Genomic DNA, 26,104 nt, shown 5'->3' on the forward strand with positions numbered 1-26,104 from the left:
GGTCATTCTGGGCGAGCTTCGAATGTTTCCTTGGCGTCTTTTGTGGCTAGTCAAGATCCTGACAACCCCCGCCCCCTTTCTGGGGAAGTCGTCCTGGGCTGGTTTTTACCACTCCTATCCATTAACTTAACAGAATACTGCTCTTTATTCTCTTGGGAAGAAACTATTTCCTTAATAACAGATCTTTATTTCCTTGGGAAGAAAGTCATTTCCTTTTCCATATTCTTTTTGTTCTTGTGAAGAAATTCTTTTTATTTCGTATTTTTTTAATTTTTAGGGAGAAAGTTTTTTCTTCTTTATTACGGTTGTTGACTTTCAATTGTTTTTCTCCACGACTCACGAGTTAAATGTTACGATTTTACCAACAACGAAAGGGAGTTGCATTTCCGAAGAAAAGTAAGTGCATATGATTTCACATAACTCTCCGCTTTGAGCTTTGAGTCAGGGTTTGTGTGCCTAGTGTCAATTAAAGTGACACTTTTGATGTCCCATTTCTTCCTCATCACAGCACTGTGGAGATCCTACCGAAATGCCGTTTAAGATATCTTCCCCTACATAAAATTAAACGGTCCCATGGCCTTTCGCGGTCGCACGAGCAGAGAGTTCATATCTCTTCTTCCGCCGCTTAAATATTCCCCCTCCGAAATCAGGTACCTATTCACAACTGGGTGGAGTGAGGAAAATTGGAGAAAAATGCCTTTCCAAGTAACCAACACCATGCTGAAACGGGGCCTAGAACTCTGATCACTGGTGAAAACTTGATCACAAGTCGGACGCCTAAGCGATTTTACCGCAGGACACCGTTGTCGAAAACATTATCTATCACCGTTTCATTTTTTGTTTTTGTTTTTCATTTCTACGTTACAATTTTTGGGGCGAAAGCCACTGGACTGTGACTGGTCCCTGACTATTGCTGACAGCAGCACCAGTCTATGTTGTCCAAACAGTACGTATTTCGTCTTTAAAACGCTCCACCCGCAAAAAGACGTGCGTGACTACTGACGAGACTTTACTGAGAGTCGAAATTTCGGCGTGCCTGTTGTGTTAATGGTAGTTCATTCGTTCCATAAGAGAGGATTTGCTGAAAAACCCATTTGTGGTCATGAAAAGGTGGCTTTCTCTACTCCTCCCACTAGTTCCACACCCAGCCTTCCTACCACCCCTCATCTCTTTCTTTCTTTCTTTGTCCCTCACACACGCACACAGACACAGACAGACAGACAGACAGACAGACACACACACACACACACACACACACACACACACACACACACACACACACACACACATTTCTTTGTGTGTTCTATTTGGTTGCGTTGTGTTGGCTGATATTGTTTTATATTTCAATCTTTATGAACAGTTGATTGCACTGTGCTCACCGTCACCGTCACCGATCCCTCAGATTCCGAATCCTTTGGGGCGCCTTTGAAGCTTTGTCAACCACCTTTCTCCAGTCCTCGCGTCTCTCGGCCGCTCTCAGGGTATCTCTCAGCTCCATGCCTGTCCACTCTCGGATGTTGTCCTCCCATCTCTTCCTTTGTCTGCCTCTTCTTCTTCCTCCCCTCACTGTGCCTTGAAAGATTGTTTTAGCAAGACCAGAGGAGCGTGTGACATGACCAAACCACTTCAGTTTTCGTTGTCTGGCGAGTGTTTGAAGGTCAGTATAGGGCCCGATTTCATTGCGGATGCGTCTCTTGACTTCTTCATTCGTGATGTGGTCTTTGTATGAGATGCCTAAGAGTCTTCGGAAGCACCTCATTTCTACAGCTCTTATTCATCTCTCTAAGTCCGCTGTGAGGGTCCATGATTCACATGCATATAAAAAGATTGACATGACCAGAGAACGCATCAGTCTGATTTTGGAACTGATGGCGATTTTTCTGTTTCTCCAGATGGGTTTGAGCTTGGTCATTGCGGCTGTGGTCTGGGCAATTCTTGACAGTATTTCTGGTTTTGATCCCTCGTCTGTCACGATAGATCCCAAATATTTGAATCTGTGAACACTTTCAAGTTTCTGGTCTTTGATTTTGATTTCTGATGTGAAGTTGCTGTTTGTCATCACTTTTGTTTTTTCCCCGCTGATTTCCATACCAAATTTTGTTGATTTTTCTTCTAAGCGGTTCACTAAGTCTGTTAGCTCTTGCTCGTGACCAGCTAATCCGTCAATATCATCAGCGAAGCGCAAGTTTGTGATTGTTCGCCCTCCAGTGCTCACTGTTCCTTCATGTTCTTCTAGTGCTTCTTCCATGATTCTCTCAAGAAATAGATTAAAGAGAGTAGGGGAGAGCAGGCAGCCCTGGCGCACACCGACCGTCGTCCGAAACCAATCACCTATGTTGTTGTTGTGAAACACTGCACTTGTTGCATTCTCATAGAGGCTCTGTACGACTCTGATTAGGTTGGCATTGATGTTGTAGAGATTCATAGTTGCCCACAGTGCAGCGTGCCAAACTCTGTCGAATGCTTTCTTAAAATCGATAAAGACATGATAGAGGTCCTGTTGATGCTGGAGATATTTTTCCATTATGAGTCTGATGTTGAAGATCTGCTCTGTTGTACTGCGTCCAGGTCTGAATCCAGCTTGTTCTTCTGCGATGATTCTTTCAGCCTGTGGTTTAAGCCTGTTCAGTAAGATCTTCAGCATCACTTTGCTTGTGTGACTGATGAGACTAATGGTGCGGTAGTTCTGGCATTGTTGGAGGTTGTCTTTTTTAGGAAGTGTTATTATAAGGGATTGTGTCCACGCTTTTGGCCATACTCCAGTCTGCCAGATCTTGTTGCAGATTCGATGGAGTACGTCTATACATGGATCACCTCCTGCTTGCACCATTTCAGCTGGGACATTATCAACACCTGCAGATTTTCCCAAATTTAGAGATAAGACTGCTTTTACAACTTCCTCTCTCAGTAAACTACATGAGGCTGTTTCAGATGACGGTGGGACATTCAGCACTTCAGAATCTCCAGTTGCTCTATGGGAGTATAACTCATCACAGTATTCCGTCCATCTGTTCATTATGTCCTCCTCTTCTGTCAAGCACTTTCCCGCTTTATCTTGTATGGTGGAGGTTCTTGTTGATTTTGTTGCAGTTAGGTCTTTTACCAGTTGATAGGCTAATTGAACATTTATCTGTTTACTGCCCTTTTTTCCACACACACAAGCACACACACAGATATATACACATACACACACGCACCACACACACACACACACACACACGCACACACACACGCACGCACGCACGCACGCACGCACACACACACACACACACGCACACACACACACACACACACACACACACATTGCTCCACAATTTTGTTCTTGTAATCGGTAACCCTCTTGTAGAAATAGAGGCACATAAAGTTTTGTGGTTCCCTGTTCGTGTTTTGCACCTTTTCATGTAGCAGTTAGGTCAGCCCATTCATTTTAGAAACCAAGTCAGGGAAATATTCCAGCAAAATGGCAAAATGATTATCTAACTAATATTCAAGAATCGGAAACTATCAATTAAACGCGTACAGTAATTTAATAAAATTAAAAGCAGATTCATGCATTTTCAAACAGGACAAAGCTGAACGCTTTTTGACTCACTTGTGTAAACAAAGTGAGTCTATGTTTTAACACGGTGTTCGGTTGCCTGTGTGTGTGTGTGTGTGTGTGTGTGTGTGTCCGTGGTAAACTTTAACATTGCCATTTTCTCTGCAAATACTTTGTCAGTTGACACCAAATTTGGCATAAAAATAGGAAAAATTCAGTTCTTTCCAGTCATCTTGTTTAAAACAATATTGTACCTCTGGGATGGGCCAAAAAAATTAAAAGAAGCCAAATTACATGCAAACTGATTTTACTGTTATATTTATATTTTTTTTGTTCTCTAAACTTGGCACTTTGATCTGATATTTTGACTCAACAACAAGAGCAGTCATTTATATCATATTTTGTTCAAACAGGAACTTCTTTTGCTAAGCATGGAAGTTATATTTATTTTGCATGTCTTTGGTGTAGATAGTAAAAAAGAGAAATTAATCTGTACTTAATGCTAGGTGGGTTAATTTGCTTTAAACTGATCTTTCTCATATTAAACATTTCATTGTGAAATTATACTCAATACATAAAAAGCATGTGTGTTTTTTCTTTCAGTGTATAGGGCTTTCACTATGTTCATTCGCTCAAGTGGTCTTTTTCGGAAAATACTAAAATCAATACTACAAGTGGACTTTATAGATCTATTTCCTGAGCCCTGAAGGTCATGGGCAAAAATCAATTGCGTACACATATTTATACATATTCAAAGCGTGTGCTCGCAAGCTCGAAGGGCAACATTTTGTTTCAAGTAGTTCAATCCGTTCAATCCAATATTCAATCGACAATACACGATAACATGTGATGGAAATTTATAGAAGGAGACCGTTAAATATTTATTCAGAGAAAGATTTGTGAACGCCTCATCACTTACTGGATTATGCCCCAAACTGCCATAAAAATATCAACAAAATCAGTCGGAATTCACAGTTAAAAATAATAAACCATGCGAGTTAATACCCTTGATGAAACGTGAAAATTTCCAGTCTTTACTTTTTTTCAAAATTTAGTCCTTTTCACTTCATACGACGCTTAGAAGTACTCGTACTTGGCTCTACTTGTTATTAGTTTAACAAAATACTCAATTTTCATATCAACTTTAAAACTATAAAATTAGATGGTAAAATAGGGCGCCATTTACCCCGAGACTGATGTCAGTCATGCTTGTAGCAGACGATGCTTGTTAACAACACACTGTGTTCGACAACACATGAAGGCGGTCACACGCCTTTGAAACACAGCCATCCTGAACAAGAGATCCTGTCAAATTGAAATGATCTTTATAATCAAGGTCAGAACATGTGTGGGTTGAATCAATATTATTTATATCATACAATTTAATATACATCCGAATACTATGAGATGTCTTGTGAATCTGAACTTTGATATCGAATTTCATCAAACTCGCTCACACACACACACACACACACACAGAGAGAGAGAGAGAGAGAGAGAGAGAGAGAGAGAGTCTATAGTGACATTATAGTAATACAATTTGTTATAATATTATGTTGTTTGTGTGCACATGTTTTGAGCACAAAATAGATTCAAATGTGGAATGTATATATATTTACTAAATTAGATGTGTACGGAAGAGAGAGGGAGAGAGATAACAAGAGAAAATTCTTTATTCATGAGGATAATAGATATATGATAAATGAAAGTGGTTTGTTGTGTTGATATATATATATATATATATATATATATATATATATATATATATATATATATATATATGTGTGTGTGTGTGTGTGTGTGTGTGTGTGTGTGTGTGTGTGTGTGTGTGTGAATAGAATAGAATAGAATAGAGTAGAATACTTTTTATTGTCATAAAACCTTAAAGTTTATAAGACACAATGAAACATAAACATGAGCATATTAAGAAGAGAAACATTCATGAACAAATTTCGCCAGCCTTGGCTGTATTTCTGTTAGAAGGATCAATTCACTAGGCTTTGCATTTGGACGACATATATCGATTAGGAATCTGTGTCTGTAAGTATTGTACTTTACACAATTGTCTAAAAGGTGAATCTCATCTTCTAAACTGTTACAAGTATCACACAGTCTTTGTTCTTTCGGTGTATTTTTATATCTTCCCTGTTCGATTTGTAAGTCATGGGCGCTGATTCGTAACATGGTCAGTGCTTTCCTGTGTTGTGTATTTGCAGTATTCTTTAAATACGGTTCAATTTTATAATTTGTCACAACGTTCTTGTAAATGCTAATTTAGATGAACTGTCATATTTCTGTTTCCAAAATTTTATATATTCATTTTCAAGCTTCTTGGATACAGCATACTTTAATCTTTTAACACTAAAAGTAAAACATGATCTGATCCAGTGCTAGTTAATACATTTCTTATGAAAAGTAGCCACTGAACATTTTCATTTCTTTGACGATACATGCAGTTATATGTTGTGTATACAAGTGAATTTTGAGGAAGCTCTAATATGTGTATCCAATAGCCAATAACTTGACATATTATTTTTAGGCTAATAGGAAATCTTCCTAATTCCCCTAAAACGGGGAGAACCATTGCTCTTTTATGTACACCAAGTAACTGCTTATAAAACTTGACATGAAGTCTTTCATGTGGAAATTTGTTGAGTTTCAGTTTCAGTAGCTCAAGGAGGCGTCACTGCGTTCGGACAAAACCATCTACGCTACACCACATCTGCCAAGCAGATGCCTGACCAGCAGCGTAACCCAACGCGCTTAGTCAGGCCTTGAGAAAAACAACAAAAAAACAACAACAACAACAACAACAAAAACAAAACCCAAAAAAAACAAAAACAAAACAAAAAAAAACCAACAAAAAACCCCCCCCACACACACAAAAGACAATTACTGAATAATTCGAATAAATTAAACGATACATTTCCTGTAACATCATATGGGAACCAAACTTCTGCTCCATATGTTGAAATAGGCGTTATCAAAGTATCATATAACTGACACATGGTATCTATATTCATATTTGTATTACGAAATGTTCTCTCTCTCTCTCTCTCTCTCTCTCTCTCTCTCTCTCTGTGTGTGTGTGTGTGTGTGTGTGTGTGTGTGTGTGTGTGTTAGACTCTGTAACAATGATATAGTATGACTGATAGCAGTCTACATAAATGATTTTAGATTGCTGGGAAACAGACCTTGGCTTGACTGATCCATTCCAGGGGTTTGAACCATTGGCAATAATATCAATTGCCTTGAAAATGTTCAGTATTGTGCAGAATACTTTGCTGTAGTATGTGCTAGTGTGGGGTGGGAGAGAAGTGGGATTTGTTCCAGTATAGTGACATTACAGTAATACAATTTGTAATATTATGTTGTTTGTGTACACATGTTTTGAACACAAAATAGATTCAAATGTGGAATGTATTTACGAAATTAGATGTGCATGAGAGAAAGAGAGAGAGAGAGAGATTACAAGAGAAAATTCTTTATTCATGAAGATAATAGATATATGATAAATGAAAGTTATTTGTTGTGTTCATATATATATATATATATATATATTTGTGTGTGTGTGTGTGTGTGTGTGTGTGTGTGTGTGTGTGTGAATTTGTTACACACATTAGTCAGTTTGATGTTATTAACAGAAACAAAAACAGACAAGCAAGATCACTCATTTCTTGAAAATGTTTTCTATGAACTTGGGTATACAATACATGTTTTCAGTCGAAAATGTTCATCGTACCAACGTTCAAGTGGTGTTGCTTTTGCATACAAAAAGAAATATTGTAATTATATAACCACTCTACCAAACAAAGACAGAAACTCAACATGGTTCATAATAAAATCATCTTTAACGGGATATGATAAAGATGTGTGTGTTGGAGTGGTTTACATCCCTCCTGAAGGATCAGTGTATAGTAGTGTTGATATGTTTGATGATGTTGAAAACATGCTCTTTGATATACAAAGTAAATATGATTGTTATATTCTGTTAGCAGGTGATTTTAATGCTTATACAAACAATTTGAAAGATTTTATTCACCAACATCAGAGTGACAGTAAAGGTCCATTCCATAATTTGGTCAATGTTTTAGATGAGCAGTTATATCCAATTAAGTGTAGACATAATCAAGATAATCGTCGACCAAATAACTATGGGTATAGATTGATTGACTTGTGTAAATCGTCTTCATTGTATATTCTTAATAGAAGAGCAGGGAGAGATGACGGAATCGGAATGTTTACTAGTAATGGCTGTACTGTGGTTGACTACATGATTGGATTCCCCATTTTGTTCACAAAAATAACAGATTTTACTATTTCCCCTTTTGATGCTTTATTATCTGATGTACACATCCCGTTGATCTTGTCTCTGGCTACTGAGTGTCACATATTGAACCATAAAAATCATACTGATATGGCTGTCATACCGTGTCATAAAAAATGTGCCACATCAAATTTAACAGGTCAGAATGAAATAATACGAAAATGGGAACACGAAAAGGCTGCTTCTTTTCAAGAAAAATTGTCTAACGCTGAGCTTACACACTTAAATGACGCAATCGATGTTGATGATCTTGACGTCATAAATGATAAACTCGCAAACATTCTGATTCAGACAGCAAAAGATACTCTCGGGACATATCAAATTCGTACTTCTAAGACAAAACACTGAGATAGTCGCAGCTGGTTTGATTCCACATGCAAACGAAGCCGATCAGAATATTTTGAAGCTAAACACAGAGTAAAAAAAAGAAATTCTAGTAAAAATAGAGACACGCTCAAAAGAGTCAGTAAAAGTTACAAGTCCGTTTTAAAGAAAGCAAAAATGACGTGGAGAAAAAAATGGCACAGAGAACTACGAAGTTTACGCAAAAGCAATTCAAGAGAACTATGGAACAGAATTAAAACAAAAAGAAAACATCATGTCCCATAAACTTAGAAGACATGTTTCACCATTTCAGCAACCTTAACGTTAATGATAATGAACATATTGACAGTACAACGGCAATGCACATTATCAATTTAGAGGATAATGATGATATTTTAAATGCATGTATTACTGAAGATGAAATTACTTCAGCCATCAAAAGACTGAAGAAAGGCAAAAGTGCCGGTGAAGACATGATTCGTAATGAATATATCATCAACAGCGTTCCTTTGCTGACAGAAACATACTGTAAAATATTTAACAAGATACTGGACGAAGGTGTTGTACCAGAAAAATGGGCATCCGGCTTGATATTGCCATTGTATAAAGGCAAAGGTGATACACTTGACTGTGATAATCATTGGGGAATAACTTTGCTCAGCTGTGTTGGAAAACTATTCACTACAGTGTTAAATGCTAGACTGACTGATTATATCAATATAAACAATATACTTTCAGGAGCCCAAGCAGGATTTAGACATTCCCATTCTACATTAGATCAAGTGTTTGTTTTGAAATCACTTATTGATATTTTCTCCATGAAAAAGAGGAAACTTTACTGTGCTTTTGTTGATTTTAAAAAAAGCCTTTGATTGAGTTTGGAGAAGTGGGTTATGGCAATAACTTGTTCATGAAGTCGTGAATGGTAACATTTTGCGTGTCATAATGAACATGTATGATAGAATTAAGTCATGTGTGTTTTTAAATGGTGAAAAATCTGATTTCATTAGCATTTGTAAGGGTGTACGACAAGGAGAAAATCTCTCGCCTTTGCTTTTTTCTCTGTATCTCAATGATTTAGAGTTGTATTTGACTGAGCATAAGAGTCCATCTGTTGATCTTTTATTGAATGTTAACATTTCAGAGTTAGATAATTACATGCGATTATTTGTACTGTTGTATGCAGATGACACAATTTTACTTTCAGAGACGAAAGAAGGATTACAGCAGTCCCTCAATGTTTTTCACAAATATTGTTTAGAATGGAAACTAGTGGTCAATGTAAAGAAAACTAAAGTGATGATATTTAATTCCACAAACAAGCTAAAGCCTGTTTTTAAGTTTGGTGATGCATGTTTGGATGTTGTCGATTCTTTTAAATATCTTGGCATCGAATTTAGTAGAAACGGAACGTTTTATAAAGCTAAAAAAAAAAAAAAGATTTATGAACAGGGCCAAAAAGCTATGTTTTCGTTACTTCAATCAGCCAGAAATCAAGATTTACCTTTACATATCATTCTTGACATGTATCAGTCTATGATTGTTCCTATTTTGTTGTATGGTGCAGAAATATGGAGTTATGAAAATGTAGATACACTTGAAAAATTATAATTGAAATTTTTGAAATGCTTGTTCAAACTGAACAGAAATACTATGACCCAAATTGTTTATGGAGAAACTGGTATTTATCCAATTAGTGTGTTAGTGAAAATGAGATTAGTTCGATTTTGGACCAGCTTAGTGATATCAAACACAGAAAAATATTCTGGGAAAATATGTTTGATATTGCTTGACTTATATCGAAATTTTATTTATTCTTCAAAATGGATGAGTTGTATCAGACAAATTTTAATAGAAGCAGGGTATGAATGTGTTTGGGATGGTCAGTTCTTCTTGGAGAGGGAATCTTTCTGCAAAAATGTCAACATTGCTTTGAGAGATAGTTTTCAAAATCTATGGAGACATGCTCTAGAGGCGAGTAGTAAATGTTTGTTTTATCGAAATTTCAAAAGTGGATTTGGTAGAGAAAAATATATGTCAAATGCCTGATAACTATGTTATCAGCTTCTTCAGATTTCGAAGTAGTAATCATAAGCTGGAAATAGAAACAGGGAGACACAAAGGCATACCACGAGAGTTACGGCTGTGTAAGGTTTGTAACATGTCCGTGATTGGTGATGAATTTCATTTTATAATGGAATGTCCCAATTATGATCAGTTACGAAATAGATATGTTCCTAAACAATATTTGTCTCCAAAATCGGTTTTTAATTTTTGTAATATGCTCAAAGGAGGCAAAAAGGTCATTTTAGCTGTAAGTAAGATGATTAGATTTGCAAATGTTGCCTAGTTATACTTTTGGAGTTAAAAGCCATTTGTGTTTTCTCAACTTTTATGTGACATTGATGTGTATTTGGAAATGTTTGTTCTGGGCACGAAAAGATTATTTTGTAGTAATCCTCCATACTCCAATAGGAGTGAAAGGATAATTAAAACTTGTGTGCGTGTGTGTGTGTATGTGTATGTGTATGTGTGTGTGTGTGTGTGTGTGTGTGTGTGTTAGGCTCTGTAACAGTGATATAGTATGACTGATAGCAGTCTATATAACTGATTTTAGACTGCTGGGAAACATACCTTGGCCGCGTGTGCGCGCGCGCGCGCGCACGCACGCACACACACACACACACACACACACACACACACACACACAGAGTATATAGTGACATTACAGTAATATAATTTGTAATATTATGTAGTTTGTGTACAGATGTTTTGATCACAAAATAGATTCAAATGTGGGATGCATTAACTAAATTAGATGTGTATGAGAAAGAGGCAAGATTACAAGATAAAATTCTTTATTCATGAGGATAATAGACATATGATAAATTAACGTTTGTTGTGTTCATACACACACACACACACACACACATATATATATATATATATATGTGTGTGTGTGTGTGTGTGTGTGTGTATGTGTGTGTGTGTGTGTGTGTGTTAGGCTCTGTAACAATGATATAGTATGACTGATAGCACTCTCCATAACTGATTTTAGACTGCTGGGAAACAGACCTTGGCCTGACTGATCCACTTCATGGGTTTGAACCATTGGCAATAATATTAATTGCCTTGAAAATGTTCAGTATTGTGCAGAATACTTTGCTGTAGTATGTGCTAGTGTGGGGTGGGAGAGAAGTGGGATTTGTTCCAGTATAGTGACATTACAGTAATACAATTTGTAATATTATGTATTTGTGTACACATGTTTTGAACACAAAATAATTTCAAATGTGGAATTATTTACTGAATTAGAGGTGCATGAGAGAGAGAGAGAGAGAGAGAGAGAGAGAGAGAGAGAGAGAGATTACAAGAAAAACGTCTTTTTACATGAGGAAACATAGATATTAAATTAAAGAGTTGTTTGTTGTGTTCACATGTGAATATCTGTGTGTGTCTATGTGTACGTGTGTGTCAGGTTCTGTAGCAATAATAATTTACAGTATGACTGATAGAAGTTTACATAACTGATTTCAGACTGCAGTGATCCATTCCGGGGGGTTGAACCATCTTGTGTATGGAACTGAACTTTATTTCTTATATGAAGCTGAATCCTTTTTCACTTAAACAAAAAACAAATTTGAGTTTGAACAATCATTTGAAACAAATAGGTATGTACATTGTTAATATATATATTTTTTTCACACTGTATTACACTTTTTCTCAACAAATATAAATTTATAATTCAGTAATTAACAGTTTTTGTTTTTCATACATAGTAAAAAGCTCACTGTTCTGTTACATCTTATGTATGTATATAAATACATGTATAAAATGTAACTGAACTACATTTATCATATGAATTTTGACTTTCATGTCATTATATATATATATATATATATATATGTTGGGTCATACTCAATCAGGGTTATCACAAAAATCTGTGATATGATGAAAATGTGCTGTGAATGTCATTTTTTTAAAATACTAATTGTAATCATAAAGCAGACAGGCACATTGTTAATACCCACATTGAGTTTTTTCACATTGTATTAATTGCTTTCTCTATGATTAAACTCATAATGCATTACAGAATAGTTTAACAAAAAGTTCCGTTACATCTTATATATCTGTACATGTATAAAATGTAACGTAACTTTATTACCTATCTTGTGTGTGTCCGTGTGTGTATGTTGGTCACACATCGGTGCATTTTCTCTTTCATTTAAACAAAAGCAAGGGTGAGTTGGAAATGATTTTTTTTCCTTTCTGACTTTAATTTTGAAAAAAAAAAATAAGTGAAAAGCAAACAAACAAACGGGAAAAAAGTGAAATCCAACACAACTTTGTGTGGTCTATATTTCTATGTTGGGAGGTGCACATGACTTATGTTTTGCAACTGATTTTTTGTGTGTTTTGATTCAATTGTTGTAGTAAGTGCATATCACAAGTGAGTCTTGAAGGCCTTGCCTCTCTTGTTTTGGTTTTGTTTTCTGCCGCAAGCTGTATGGGTTCTTGTTGGGATTTGATTGTATTCTCTGAGAAGGAAGAATGCAACTTTTGGAATATGGTTTGCTTTTTACTGCTTTCTACAGATTCTTGGTCCTGGCTGAGATCTGAAAGAATATCAAAACGATTTATAACAGGCACAACAATGTTTTCAAAGTTACTGTCATGAGCCGACTGAGTGGTACCAGCTACAAAGAGATCAGTGTTGTCGTTTCTGTAATGAGCTGACTGAGTGGTACCAGCTACACAGAGATCAGTGTCGTCGTCATTTCTGTCATGAGCTGAGTGGGTGGTACCAGCTACTCAGACATCAGTGTTGTCGTCGTTTCTCTCATGAGCTGAGTGGGTGGTACCAGCTACTCAGACATCAGTGTTGTCGTCGTTTCTGTCATGAGCTGACTGGGTGGTACCAGCTACTCAGACATCAGTGTTGTCGTCGTTTCTCTCATGAGCTGAGTGGGTGGTACCAGCTACTCAGACATCAGTGTTGTCGTCGTTTCTGTCACGAGCTGACTGGGTGGTACCAGCTACACAGAGATCAGTGTCGCCGTTGTTTCTGTCATGAGCTGAGTGGTACCAGCCACTCATACATCAGTGTTGTCGTCATTTCTGTCATGAGCTGAGTGGTACCAGCTACTCAGACATCAGTGTTGTCGTCGCTTCTGTCATGAGCTGAGTGGTACGAGCTACACAGAGATCAGTGTTGTCGTCGTTTCTGTTATGAGCTGAGTGGTACGAGCTACACAGAGGTCAGTGTTGTCGTCGTTTCTGTCATGAGCTGAGTGGTACGAGCTACACAGAGATCAGTGTTGTCGTCGTTTCTGTCATGAGCTGAGTGGTACCATCTGCACAGAGATCAGTGTCGCCGTTGCTTCTGTCATGAGCTGAGTGGTACGAGCTACACAGAGATCAGTGTTGTCGTCGTTTCTGTCATGAGCTGAATGGTACGAGCTACACAGAGATCAGTGTTGTCGTCGTTTCTCTCATGAGCTGAGTGGTACCAGCTACACAGAGATCAGTGTTGTCGTCGTGCGAGGACAGAAGATGACAGGCCACGTGACCGTTGACTGCAGCGTCAACTGTCCTGGACACGCAAAATGTGTCATCAGGAACAATCTCTCTCAGCTCAGTGGTTACACTATCACTGTTTCTCTGATTCGGAAAAATCACACTGTGTAGATGCATGCTATCGTGAGTGAGCGTTTCTTTTTTCACTTGCTTCATCTCCGATTGGACTGTTCCCAAACAAGTCTTCAGAGAGTGATTTTCTTTCATCAGAGCAATGATTTTTGAATCAGTCTATCAAATCATAGATTTTATGCCGTCAACAGCAGGGTACAATGACTCTACTCTGTGGTCAATATTTCGCTTTAAGTAAGTTTTGACGGACATTTAGGAATCTTCTATTCTGGAAAGAAGGTTGACGTCACGGTCTGTTAGCACAAATCAATAAGGCATCAAGAGAATTTTCCACACTGGTTAGTTCTTCAGTCAGAAACTTGTTTAGATGTTTTGTGGGCCTACGATACTGTTTTCGTTTTGTCAGTTAGGAGTCAGTTTAACTGGTATGTTTCAACACAGTGTTCTCACACCAAGCAGAGTATTGTGCACATGCATGATGGTTTTGATCAAAACGAGCAGTCTTTAATGAAGTACATTCTGTGACTTTAGATGCTGGGGACACATTAGAAACGTTCCTAACACAATATTCCAGCTGACTGTCCTCTCCAGACATATCTCCTTGCCCAAGCTGTGGGACAGGGGAGTGGGGAATTTAGATCTATTATGGGCACCATTTCTGCGTTCTGCACTTAAACAGTCTTGATGAACAGCGTGATGTTGCCATCTTCTGTCAGAAAAGTAACAGCAAGAGAGATCAATGATATTTGTAAACTCTGCAAATCCCAATGTTCACAATATGTAGTAATAAAACATTTCAAAAGTTCATATTTTTTCTTTGTCCCACTTAGCAGCCCATCCCTTGACAAGAATATAACAAGTATTCTCTTCCCTAATTGTTTTTCCATTTTGTTTCGCAGTGAATCCCCAACCGGATTGGTCTTTGGTGACTGAGCCATCTGTGTATATGATGATGTCCTATTCTTTACTGTTTTCTTCTATGAGTAGCTTCACTTCTGCATCAGTTTTGCCCTCTAGCCATTCCCGACAATGTCTTCCTAGAGTGGGTGAAATGGCTGTGTTGAATAGATGGTTGAGGTTTTCGGGGTTTTTCTCCCATTCTTTTGTTTCTTTCAGGTCTTGTAGTCAGCATACTAGCTGGATTGTGTCTTCTGCTTGCCCCATCCATGATCTTCCTCGTCCTAGACGGCTGCCTTTTGGTTCTTTGACTGCATTATGCAGTGGGTTTAGAGGGTTTTCTAATGCTTTGAAGTAGGTCTTGACCTGTTCTAACTTGTTTCTGGCCTGCACTGAAGGAAGGTCAAGCAGATATCGCATGGTTTCTGTGGGCGTGTCTTTTGTTGTTCCAAGGATCAGCCTCATAGCTTCATTTTGAACTCTTTCTAATTTTAAGAGGTTGCTTTGAGATGGTGTTGTTAGCCCAAGTCCGTAGTCGATCACAATGAGGACGAGTGATTGGTATAGCAGGAAGAGGTGGCGTTGTTCAATACCTTTGGTTGCCATTGCCTTTAAGACTGAAAGGCCCTTTTTGCATTTGAGAACAGTATTTTCCGTATGTTTTCTGAAGGTCAGCATCCTGTCAAAGTGTATTCCTAGGTAGCATAGGCATTCAGTTTTCTCGATCTGAATCCCATCGAATGACACAGAAGGTGGTGATTTGCTCGCGGTTCTGTTGTTGAGGGTGCACAACAACGTTTGGGCTTTCGCTGGATTGATGGAAGATCCTGTGTCTTTGCACCATTGAGCAATATTGTTTAGTTGTTTCTGGACAGCTTTAGTTCTTTCCTGAGCAACTTTCGGAGTTTTGAAGACCAGGCCATCATCCGCAAGAGTAAGCACCCGAGCTATTCCATTGTTGTTTAAGTCTGCAAGGCCCTTCGTGTAGACATTGTAGAGGACAGGAGAGAGCGGAGACCCTTGTGGCAGTCCCATGGATAGTTTAGAAGGTGCAGACATCCAATCTCCAAAACGTAGGACGACGGTTCTTTCCTGAAGCGCTGCTGCTATCCATCTTGTCAGTGTCAAACTTACTCCATACCTTAGTAGCAGCTCCATGAGGTGCGCAAAATGGACTTTATTGTAGGCATCTTCAAGGTCGATTGCTACTGCTCGTGTTTCTTCTTTCCTTTGAAATCCTTCATACACCTCATATGCAAAAGCAGCTGCATTTTCCCATGTGGACTTGCCTGTTCTGTAACCACCTTGATTTGAAGGGAGAATGTGCCTGTGTTCAAGATCCCTTGCAAGTTTCCTGGCTATCATGCGTTCCATGAGCTTTCCGGCAATGTTTTGCATGGTTAGGATCCGGTAGCCGCTTACCTGATGATGGTCCTTTCCTGGTTTTGGTATGGGTTTTAAGAAGCTGTGTGTCCATTCCTCCGGCACATGTCCATTGTGGAAACTGTTTTGATATAGATTGAAAAGTTTGCTTCTGTCTTCTTCCAATAGTTCCTTGATGTCCAAAGTAGCGACCTTTGTCTGGGCCAGGGGCTGATTCTTTCTTGCATTTAGATCATCTATTGTCAAGTCATCATCAGGTCCAGTCTGCATAAGGGTTTGGTTTAACTCCTCAACATATTTCTTTTTCTCATCTAAGTTTCTTTGATCGCTCTGTTGTATGAAACGTTTGAGTGGGGCGGATCCTTTTTCTTTGTTTGTCTTAAGCTTGGTTCCGTCAGTGTCTACCATGTCTGGGGTTGTTGTTGTGCACGTTTTCCCTTCCATGCGACGATAAAATTGCCAGAACTCCGTCAATGTTGAGTCATAACTGAGTGCCTCACAAAACTGTTTCCACTTGTCATTTTTGGCCTCTTGAGCAATGGTTTCAAACTGTTTAGTTTTTTCTTTCATTTTTGTTTCAATATCTTTGTCCGGAGATGGTTTTGTTCTTTCTTTTTGCCAAAGTTTGACAGCCGCATGTTTTTCTATCCAGGCTCTCTCTGTGTCGGTATTCCACCATGGGGGGTGAATAGTTTGCATCCTGTTCAGTGCCGTTCTTTTGTTTCTTCTGCGTCTTAATTTTTCGATGACGGTTGTCTCTTTGGTTTCATACTGAAATGGATCACGCAGTTTCATACAGCGTTTATCTGACAGTTTCTGTAGACTGAAAACTACCGGGAGGTGGTCACTGCCTTGGTGTGGAAGCATCTCTGCATTCATTTCTGCTCTGAATTTTGGAGATGTTAGAGTGATGTTGATCACACTGTCACTGTCCCCTTGTCTTGTTCCAAGGCAAGTTGGGGATGTGGTTGTTAATGGGCTAAGAAGAATTTCCCCTGTCATTTCTTCAAGTGCGAGTCCTTGTGGGTTGGTGTTCCGCTGGTCCCATAGCTTCGATCTTGCATTGAGGTCTCCACAGATAATGACTGAGTCTCCAAGTTCTTTCTCTATTTCCTCTAAAAAGGCCCAATCCTCTTTTGTTGTGCAGGTTCCTGGGTGAACATAGGCATTGATGAGCACGATGCTTTTGTGAATTCCGTCAGGTCTTTCGAGACGCACCCCCACTAGTTCACATGAGTTGCTACACCATTTCTCTAGATTTATGGTGGAAACTTTGTTTTTTAGGTTTTTGTTCAGTATGATTGCTACTCCTCTTCCTTCATTCCTTTGAAAGACTGTGAAATTCTCAAAGTGTATTGGTCTGTCTGCACTTGTCCTGGTCTCTTGGAGACATAAAATGTCAAAGTTATATGCCAATTTCTCAATTGTTGAGATTCTCATTCTCACGCTGGAACAATTCCAACTGCCGATTCTAAAGAATTTCTTTGACAGCCGCTCTGCTTTTGTCATTCTGCTACCTAAGCACAATCTTTTCCCACCTCTTTTGCCACGCCTGTTTTGGGGATCTGAATTTATGTCTCGTGCTATGCAGCTGATCCCCAAGGTGCACGCGAGAAAGTGTTTTGTTAGTATCCATAGAAGGGTGTTCTATGTGGTGAGGGAAAAAATTCGGTCACCCTGACAGAGCCTCTTATCAGTGGAGTCCGTCAGCCTGGTGTCGACCTAAGGCCAGACTGCATACAGTTAGTGACTGTTTAACCCAACAGCCATTCATCCCATTGGTACTGTATGAAAGCTGTGGGTTTGGGGATTTTGGTCAGGTTGTCTCCTCTTAGCCAGTGGAAGGGTGCATCTGGGTATTGTTGCGTAGCAGATTTTATTTTGCAGAAAAATACAGTTCCTTCTGTAATATTAGACTGCCTGTAAAAACTGACCAGCGTGATCTTAACACCTGGCGGTTTCAGCCACACTACACAATTTCAAATACTGCTCACACAGCTCACAGTCATGATGGGTCCGCTAAGCGTTGCATAACTACAACGGTCAGCTTGCACGTGGTTTCAGCCGGTGCTGTACTGTTTCTAGGCCCTCTCTGTCATTCACTAATAATTCAATAATTAAACAATAACGCGATGACAAATTATCAGTCAATCACACAGAAAAATCACTCTGTCCACAACAAACATAAGCGATTTTTCCGTGCATTCGACGGACAATCGAGTTTTGAGCCCTCTCAATAATTTACTAATAATTCAAGCATTAAACAATAACGCGATGACAAATTATTAATCAAATTCACAGAAAAATCACTTATCTTTGTTCTGAAGCTTGTAGACTGCCTGTAAAAACTGACCAGCGTGATCTTAACACCTGGCGGTTTCAGCCACACTACACAATTTCAAATACTGCCCACACAGCTCACAGTCATGATGGGTTTAAATAGAAGTATAAATGATACCGGAATCTATCAATCAATCAAATACATTCAGTAATTTATTCAGATTAAGGCAAATTCAGGCATTATCAAACAGGATAAAGCTGAACGCTTTTATAACAAAGTTCAGCAGAGATGTTAAATGCTTATGTGGAGAATCTATTTCAAGCAAACACATACCCTTTGAATGCCAGAGTCTGAAATCGTTTTTACCAAACTTCTAGGAAAATTCTTTTGAATGTATTTTTGACAATTTCAAGATGTTATCTGCTATTGCAAAAGGTTTGCTGCATAGTCCAATTGGACATTTGTTATAGTTGTTACAGTTGTTTGATGTTAACGTTTCCTTCTGTATTGTGCCTATGTCTCCCCTTTTAATGTCTTGTTTTTTCCAAAGCTCTGTATCTTTCCCCACCACACACACACACACATACGCGCACACACATACACACACATCATTCATCACCCTCTGCCCAATACCGTTCCCACCACCATGCTCCGCCCTCCACCCCCCCTTTTTTTTTCGTCTAATATCACTTGAAGTGGAAGATGTTAAACTGAAGACTACTACTACAATCAACACTAATGATGACAATGAAAAATGACGTACTCGTGTAATTAACATATGAGATTAAAACCTACAAATAACTTTTGGTGCGGCATTTGTTGTGTGTGTAAGCCGCAGGTAACCCACTCTGTTCCCGAGTGTGCAGGTGAGAATATAGTGATTTGGGAATATATTTCACAAAATATTTTAGCGTAGATAGAATATAATTATAACATAAGACTACTTGGTTTTCAACTTGATTGTAAGATCGTTTATTGTTGTCAAGGTCTTTGGAAGTCATTTCTGTAAATGTCAAGGACAAATTCATGATATTACGTTAGCTTTCTATTGGATGGATGATATATGTTCTGATTAAAGATACGAGAAGAAGAAGCTAGAGGTTATTACTATTGTTGCAACTTCTATGAGTTAACAATTATAAATTCTTAACAGATATAATCATACGGATGAAGTGCGAGTGTATGTAGTAAGGTTAGTGAAATTTTACAGGGCACACACACACACATACACACATGTGACTGATGGTACCAAACGGACAATACAAGATAATACGGGGGAGACACCAGCACAAACACGTTCATTAGCAACGATAAACAGAATGTTATGTTTTGGTTTAACTCACTCAGTACGGCCAGTCCTCTCTTCTCCTGTACACAGACCCATCGGATGTCCAGTGGGTGTCTGAATGACCCAACCTTTAGCTTCCGTCGTCAGAACTGTGGTATTATTTGTCAACATTCACGTCTTCAGTATAAGAGCATTCCGCTTGCAATATTTTGATGGTGGTAATTGGGATGAAACGCTGTTAACGTCGTCTCTTTCGCCGTTCGTATGGAGAGAGTTAAAGAGCTTGTGGTGTGGCGCTGGACCGAGGACCAGCAGCAGCAGTAACGGAACTAGGGCGTCCCGTGGTTGGCTGCCCAGACACCTAGGGAGAGAGGCGCCAAGGATTGTGCTGCCTATGCAGACTGGAACATTTCTGTTGTCAGTTGTGTGGTGATGTGATGTGTGTCGTGCCTTTATTATAGTTAGTGTGAGTGTGCGAATGAATGGGAATAAAAATTTGTTTTCTATAAATTTCGCTCTGTGTGTTTATATATTTGCGTGATAGGTGAGTGAAGATATATTTATTAACACGAGAGCATGTGTTTTGAAAAAGAGTGAGATGTGAATGAATTCAATCATAAATTGTTTTTATTCGTGAAAACGGTTCATTACATGTTGTCGGTCCTGCAGTCGGCACCACACATGGCTCTCGTCACTATGACGTCCAGCCAGTCCCTCTTCCTGATGATGACGTAGTCTATAGGATGCCAGTGCCTGGAACGAGGATGAATCCATGACGGAACAGGGTGTTGGTGATGACAAGGTCATGTGTGGCACACATCTTGAGGAGCAGAAGGCCGTTGTTGTTACACTTGTCAGTGCCGTGTCTTCCAGTGATCCCTTCCCAGGTTTGGTTGTCTGTCGCTACTCTGGCATTGAAACTCCCAAGAACAATGAGCTTCTCTGACCCTGACTGCTGAAATGAGGGTGTGGAGTTCTTTAATGTCATCTGGGTAGGTTATGGTGGGAGCGTAGGCAGTAATCAGCGTTGCACTTCTTGTTTGAAAGTGGGTGCAGGCGGTCGTTGCTGCCCTCTGGAGCTTGGTGAGTTTTCAGGCGAGGTGAGTTTGATGGCAAATCCCACGCCTGCTTCTCATCGTTCAGCGCTGCTGCGACCACTCCAGAAGAACGTGTATCCACCACCACGTTCTGTAAGCAGGCCCTTGTCTGCTAGGGTGTGTTTCGCTGAGAGCTGTAATTCCACATTGTAGCGAGTTAGCTCTTTGGCAACCAATGCAGTTCTTCTCTCCGGTCTGTCTGCCTTGATGTTATCCAGCAGAGTTCTCACGTTCCAGGTGGCAAGGTTGAACTCACTCACTCACTCATTCCCTCGACCGCTGAGGTCGTTGGGGGGACATGAGGAAGGTGTCATAGCTCGCCACGCCGTTCTGTTGGCAGCTGTCGTGAGGAGATCTGGCATCGTCATTTTGGTCCATTCCTTGACGTTGGCGGACCAGCTCTTTCTCTGCCGCCCCCGTCTGCGCCCTCCCTCTACAGTCCCTTGCAGGATGGTTTTGGAGAGGGTGTTATGTCGTATGACGTGACCAAACCATGCCATCTTCCGTCGTTTGACAGTCGCCAGCAGTGGTTCTTGGGGCCGAACAAGTTTGCTGACCAGGCTCCGCACATAGTCATTGGTCTTATGCTCCTTGTAGGAGATGTGTAGGTTGAACACCATCGTTTTTTTCTTCTTTTTGTGTTGGTCGATCGCTATGAGGGATCCCCACCAGCCGCGATAAGCTGGCCAGGGAGAAGTGAAGCAGGTTATGTTTGAGGCACTTTTCTAGCCCATTCCTCCATGAAGGTAAGCAGAGCAATCCTAAAGAGGGCTGCTCAGACACCCAGGGGGCTGCCGAACTCCACTGCCGCTTCGGTCCAGTAGAGAGCGACCCTACGCCCTGTGTAGCCTGTGTGAAGGTTTGTGACTACTGTTTCTAGTGTATCGGCACCTGCTGCTTCGCCACTCCCCCATCGCCACAGGACTTGAAATGTTGCGCGCTGAAGTTTGAAGTCATGACTTGCGCTTGACTTGGGTTAAAGTGAGGGAGAGTTGCGCAGGTCGTCAGTCTCACTCTCTCGTCCCGGCCTATCTGGACCCAGTGGCAAGACATAGTAAGACGGCTGGGAATAGGTCAGGATGCAGTGGAAGGCCGACAGTGTTGTGCATGTGTCTCACTGCGCCCTTTTAGTGCTCCACAGCGCATTGCTGAGAATCACCTTTCTACCTGTTGTACCAATTATTGTTTCTTCCGCGCAGTCCGCCGAATCCAGGCTTCACACTCTGGGTAGACAAGCCCTAAATGTTATGGGTCCACAGCAGTTGTTGCGGCGTGCTCGCAAGCCTACCTACCCATTGTTTGGGCATCCTCATCTGCCATTGAAGCCATTGGGAGATATCTCCTCTTCCGCCTACTCTGTCGTTGGGATGACCTCTTCGTCTTTGACCCATATATGGGGGCTGGTTCGTGGGCACCAGGGCGTATCCACACACCTGTGGGCCATGCGCGCCAGACGTTATGTATAGGGGGCCGGCAACCACCTCCTTTAAAAGCCATCAATCCCTCTACAAATCGGATTTTCATGTTGAGTTCACTCCCCGCATGCGGAAAGTAGCTCTGGGTTACATGGTTACCAGCAGCAGAGAAGAACCTCTGGACTCTCTCTCTCTTTCTCAAACTCACACACACACACACACGCACTTGTGCGCGCGCGCGTGATAAAAAAAAAATCAGCTTGACAAAATGGCTAGCGCAGCATAATCGTGAAATCCTGTTTACTATAAATGTGGGTTATCTATGCTTTAAATCACTCTAGTCCCTCCTCCACACCAGCGCCCCTCACATACTCCTACCCCGACACACACACACACGCGCGCGCGCGCATTTACACGCCCCCACCCCTAAACAGGCACATACACACGATTGCACGCCCATGCAAAGGCAAAGCAACCAAGTACAACACACATACACACACACTCTCTCACTCTCTCTCTTTCTCTCACATACACACGCGCGCGCGCACACACACAATGTAGACAGAACAGAATAGAATAGAAACGAACAGATTAGAATAGTACCATTTAGCCTCTTGAAGCGTGGAAACCAAGCATAGACTCCCTCTTCCACTTCTCAGCATCCACTGCGACAGAAAACAACAACAACAATAATGCCAGTAATGCCAAATTATAAATTGACTGGAACACACACATGCGCGCGCGCGCACACACACGCATAATGAAATACTTCATTATTCAATCCACTGCAACACGTCAGAAATGGAACAGTGATTGATTAACTAATTAGTCAAATGGAGCACGAAAAACATGAACGGCCAAATGGAACATACCAAAAGTGAACAAACTCATCAGTTTATTCCAATTGACTCACTACTGAGTGTAGGTTTCATTAGGCATCTTCAACAGACAATAAATAAACAGGGTTACTTAGTTTATCGACACACAGCATAAAAGGCCCCATAGCCCTTTCCGGTCAACGTAGTTGTGAAATCATACTCATTGTGACAAGGGCTCGGAAACGAAATGCGGCTTCCAATCATCTCCTTTCGCCGCTTTTAACCTTCACCGACCAGTCAGGTACCCAATGACACATGGGTAGAGTAAGGAAATTCGGAATGAAGTGCCTTTCCCAAGGACGCAACATCATGCTGTTTTTTTTCCCCAGAGGAGTGGACGTAAAATTGTAACAATGCGTATTCTGCTACACTCTTGAAATGAAATTCGTTTCATTTCATTTCGTTTAGTTTCTCTCTCCTCTCTCTCTCTCTCTCTCTCTCTCTCTCTCTCTTTCTCTAAGTGGTCAGAATTAAATCACATCAGTATTCAACTGAAAACCTAAATATTTAAGCATTACTTAGGACAAAACCGCCAAAACTGCTCATCAAGTCCTCAACTCTTTATGGTACCAATAAGATAATGTTGGAAGTAGATGGTCACAAAAGTCTTGGTGCTACAATATTCAAGAACCTTGCTTGTCAAATCATACTGTGGTATAGTGCAAGAAAACAACAACAAAAAACAACAATATATACCAAATATCTAAGATGAAACATTTTTGCTCAGCGTAATAAAATTGTTCCTCAATGCTTCGATTGAATCCCACATGAAACGCTTTGAATATTATTAATAGTAAATATTAGTGACACGTTGTTAACCCGCTACTGAGCTTATGTAGGCAGGCCATGAAATCAATTCTTTTAAAATCATCATCGTTATCGACATCCGATCACACATATTCAAGTATTATCCCACTGAAGTCGATTTATATCTATCTATCTATCTATCTATCTATATATATATATATATATATATATATATAAAGAGCTTTATTTAAGAAGTCACTTTATAACCTACCAAATCCGTCATACACTGCCATACACTCAAGGTTATGGTATTTCTTCCGAATGTCGATCTTTTTTAAATGTAGCCTCTTTTTTTCTTCTTTTTTTTTCTTTTCTTTTTTTTATTATTTTTTTTACTGAAGGATGTTTGTGGAATGCTATGTTATTTACCCATAAACTTCATTGAATAAACAATCTGTCTGCTATCAAGACAATTTGTGGTGAAGACATCATTAAGAATTCAAAAGATATAATTCAGTCCTAATGTACTTTCTGACTGTAATTTATTCTCAGTATTGTTTCTGACGTCACTGATAGTTTGTGAAATATGTCTCTTTTCCTCTCCCAGATTACCCCTTTTTTTTCTTTCGTATGTCTTATACTTGTGTATACATGTATATTATTGTCTTTGTCACTGTCACGGAAGCAGCCCAACCTTTCGTTGCTGCGGAAGTATAGGCGGAAGTGCGAGCGATTTAGTATGGCTCAGTGGCCGGTGAAAGCGGTGTTAGTTCCGATGGTTGGGAGTTCGAATCCCAGTTTCTCTAGATCATGTTTTCTGACATGTTCTTGGTTTGGTAAAAGCGTGTGTCTGCACACTCGTTTTACCTGTGTAAGAGTTGTGCAGCACGTGCACACACCGCTCTGTAGGAGCGAGAGGGCTCTTGTCACATTGGCATGACTGCAACTGCAGTGCAGTGCGTGCAATGTGTGTTTTGGCCGGTTAGCGTGCCAAGTGCAGAACTTACGCTCACCTGCCGTTTACCTGGCTGCAGCGGACTGTGATTAGGTGTGACTTGACTCTGAGACGTCAGAGAGGGCGGACCTTGTGGCAGAGGCCCGGAAGGCTGATGGAGAGGAATTCTTGGCCAGCCAGAACCTCTGCCTGATTTTTAGCAAGCCGGTGAGCAGAGGCTGCAGTGCCCGGCTGAAGGTCCCACCCAAGTCACCACCTTCGCCCATCACAAGCTGTCGTGAGGTAACCTTGTATCAGGCGGTAACTGTTTCGAGTGTCTTTAGTTGTCTTTTCCACTTTTGGGAGGTCTGTGGGTTGGACAGTGGCTGGGGTCACTTTATGAAACTGTTACGATTACCTGATGTTACAGACTGTCGTGTAACGGTCCAGTGTTAAAATTATCATTCCGTGAGTTACGGGTTTGAGTTTATATTAATACACTTGTGAGGAAGTGAGAGGGAATAGTATAATCTCCGTAATTTGTTCCGACAGAGTGTACGGTGGATATGTAAAGCTTACAAGCTGATGTTAGTATCGGGAATGTGAGGGAGACGTTGGGGGAAATACTGTGTTTCGATAGGTTCTTAAACCTGCGTAAGTGACCGCTGGTAACAGCGTGTCAGAAGATAGTGTTTTCCGTGTAAGCTATTGTGGCAATAATAGGTTACTGAGTTCTCTCCCTGTTTGGACCGAGCACTGGAAGAGTTTGTGTATTGATTTGTTCACTTTAATTGCTCTGCTTGTGATCCGAATGGCTTTGGCAGCCATGTGTTGGCGCTATCATAATTTTTCCTTTTTGAATGTTCTGTTCCAACATGTCTGCTTGTGCAAGGGAGGTTACCTTGATTGGGCCTTCGATTCTGGCAGCGTAGTGCTGTGGGAGCGTGCTTCAGGATGCGCGGCACAAGGTTTGGGGTTCGAGTCTTGGGTTGACCTGTCCGCAGGTTCCGGACCCCTCACTTCCAGGCATGCATGTTGTCGTGTGATTGGTGTATGACAGTGGTGGTTCATTATTTTGCCTTAAGAGTGCTTGTTGGATGAATGAGAGCACAACCTGTGGCTTCTTAGGTCGCCCAACGCGCATAGGGTTATGCGGTTATGGACTGGTACTGACAGGGGGTTATCCCCGTCCCCAGCTTGCTTGTTTGTTTATTGAGGTCTCATGGCAATGTGGTTCCGCGTTCCTCGACTCAGGCGACGACGTCCGACGGCCCTGCTGTCCCAAGGTTGACTGGTGGTTCCAGGGCGTTGTTCTGCGTTCTCCGACGCAAGTAGCGGCAAATCGA

General features: G+C 40.4%; 1 protein-coding gene across 3 annotated transcripts in view; it reads right to left on the minus strand.

Annotated features, from left to right (window-relative positions):
* Positions 1-26,104, minus strand: part of LOC143290399 (uncharacterized) — a 138,299-nt gene that overhangs the window by 5,906 nt on the left and 106,289 nt on the right. For all 3 annotated transcript variants that reach the window (XM_076599801.1, XM_076599802.1, XM_076599803.1), the window contains exon 4: positions 22,803-22,864. In XM_076599801.1, coding sequence (XP_076455916.1) covers positions 22,806-22,864 — 59 coding nt within the window. In that variant the 3' untranslated portion in view covers positions 22,803-22,805. The remainder of the gene's footprint in view (positions 1-22,802; positions 22,865-26,104) is intronic.

The sequence above is a fragment of the Babylonia areolata genome, chromosome 15 (assembly GCF_041734735.1).
Source record: "Babylonia areolata isolate BAREFJ2019XMU chromosome 15, ASM4173473v1, whole genome shotgun sequence".
Taxonomy (NCBI): Eukaryota; Metazoa; Mollusca; class Gastropoda; order Neogastropoda; family Buccinidae; genus Babylonia; species Babylonia areolata.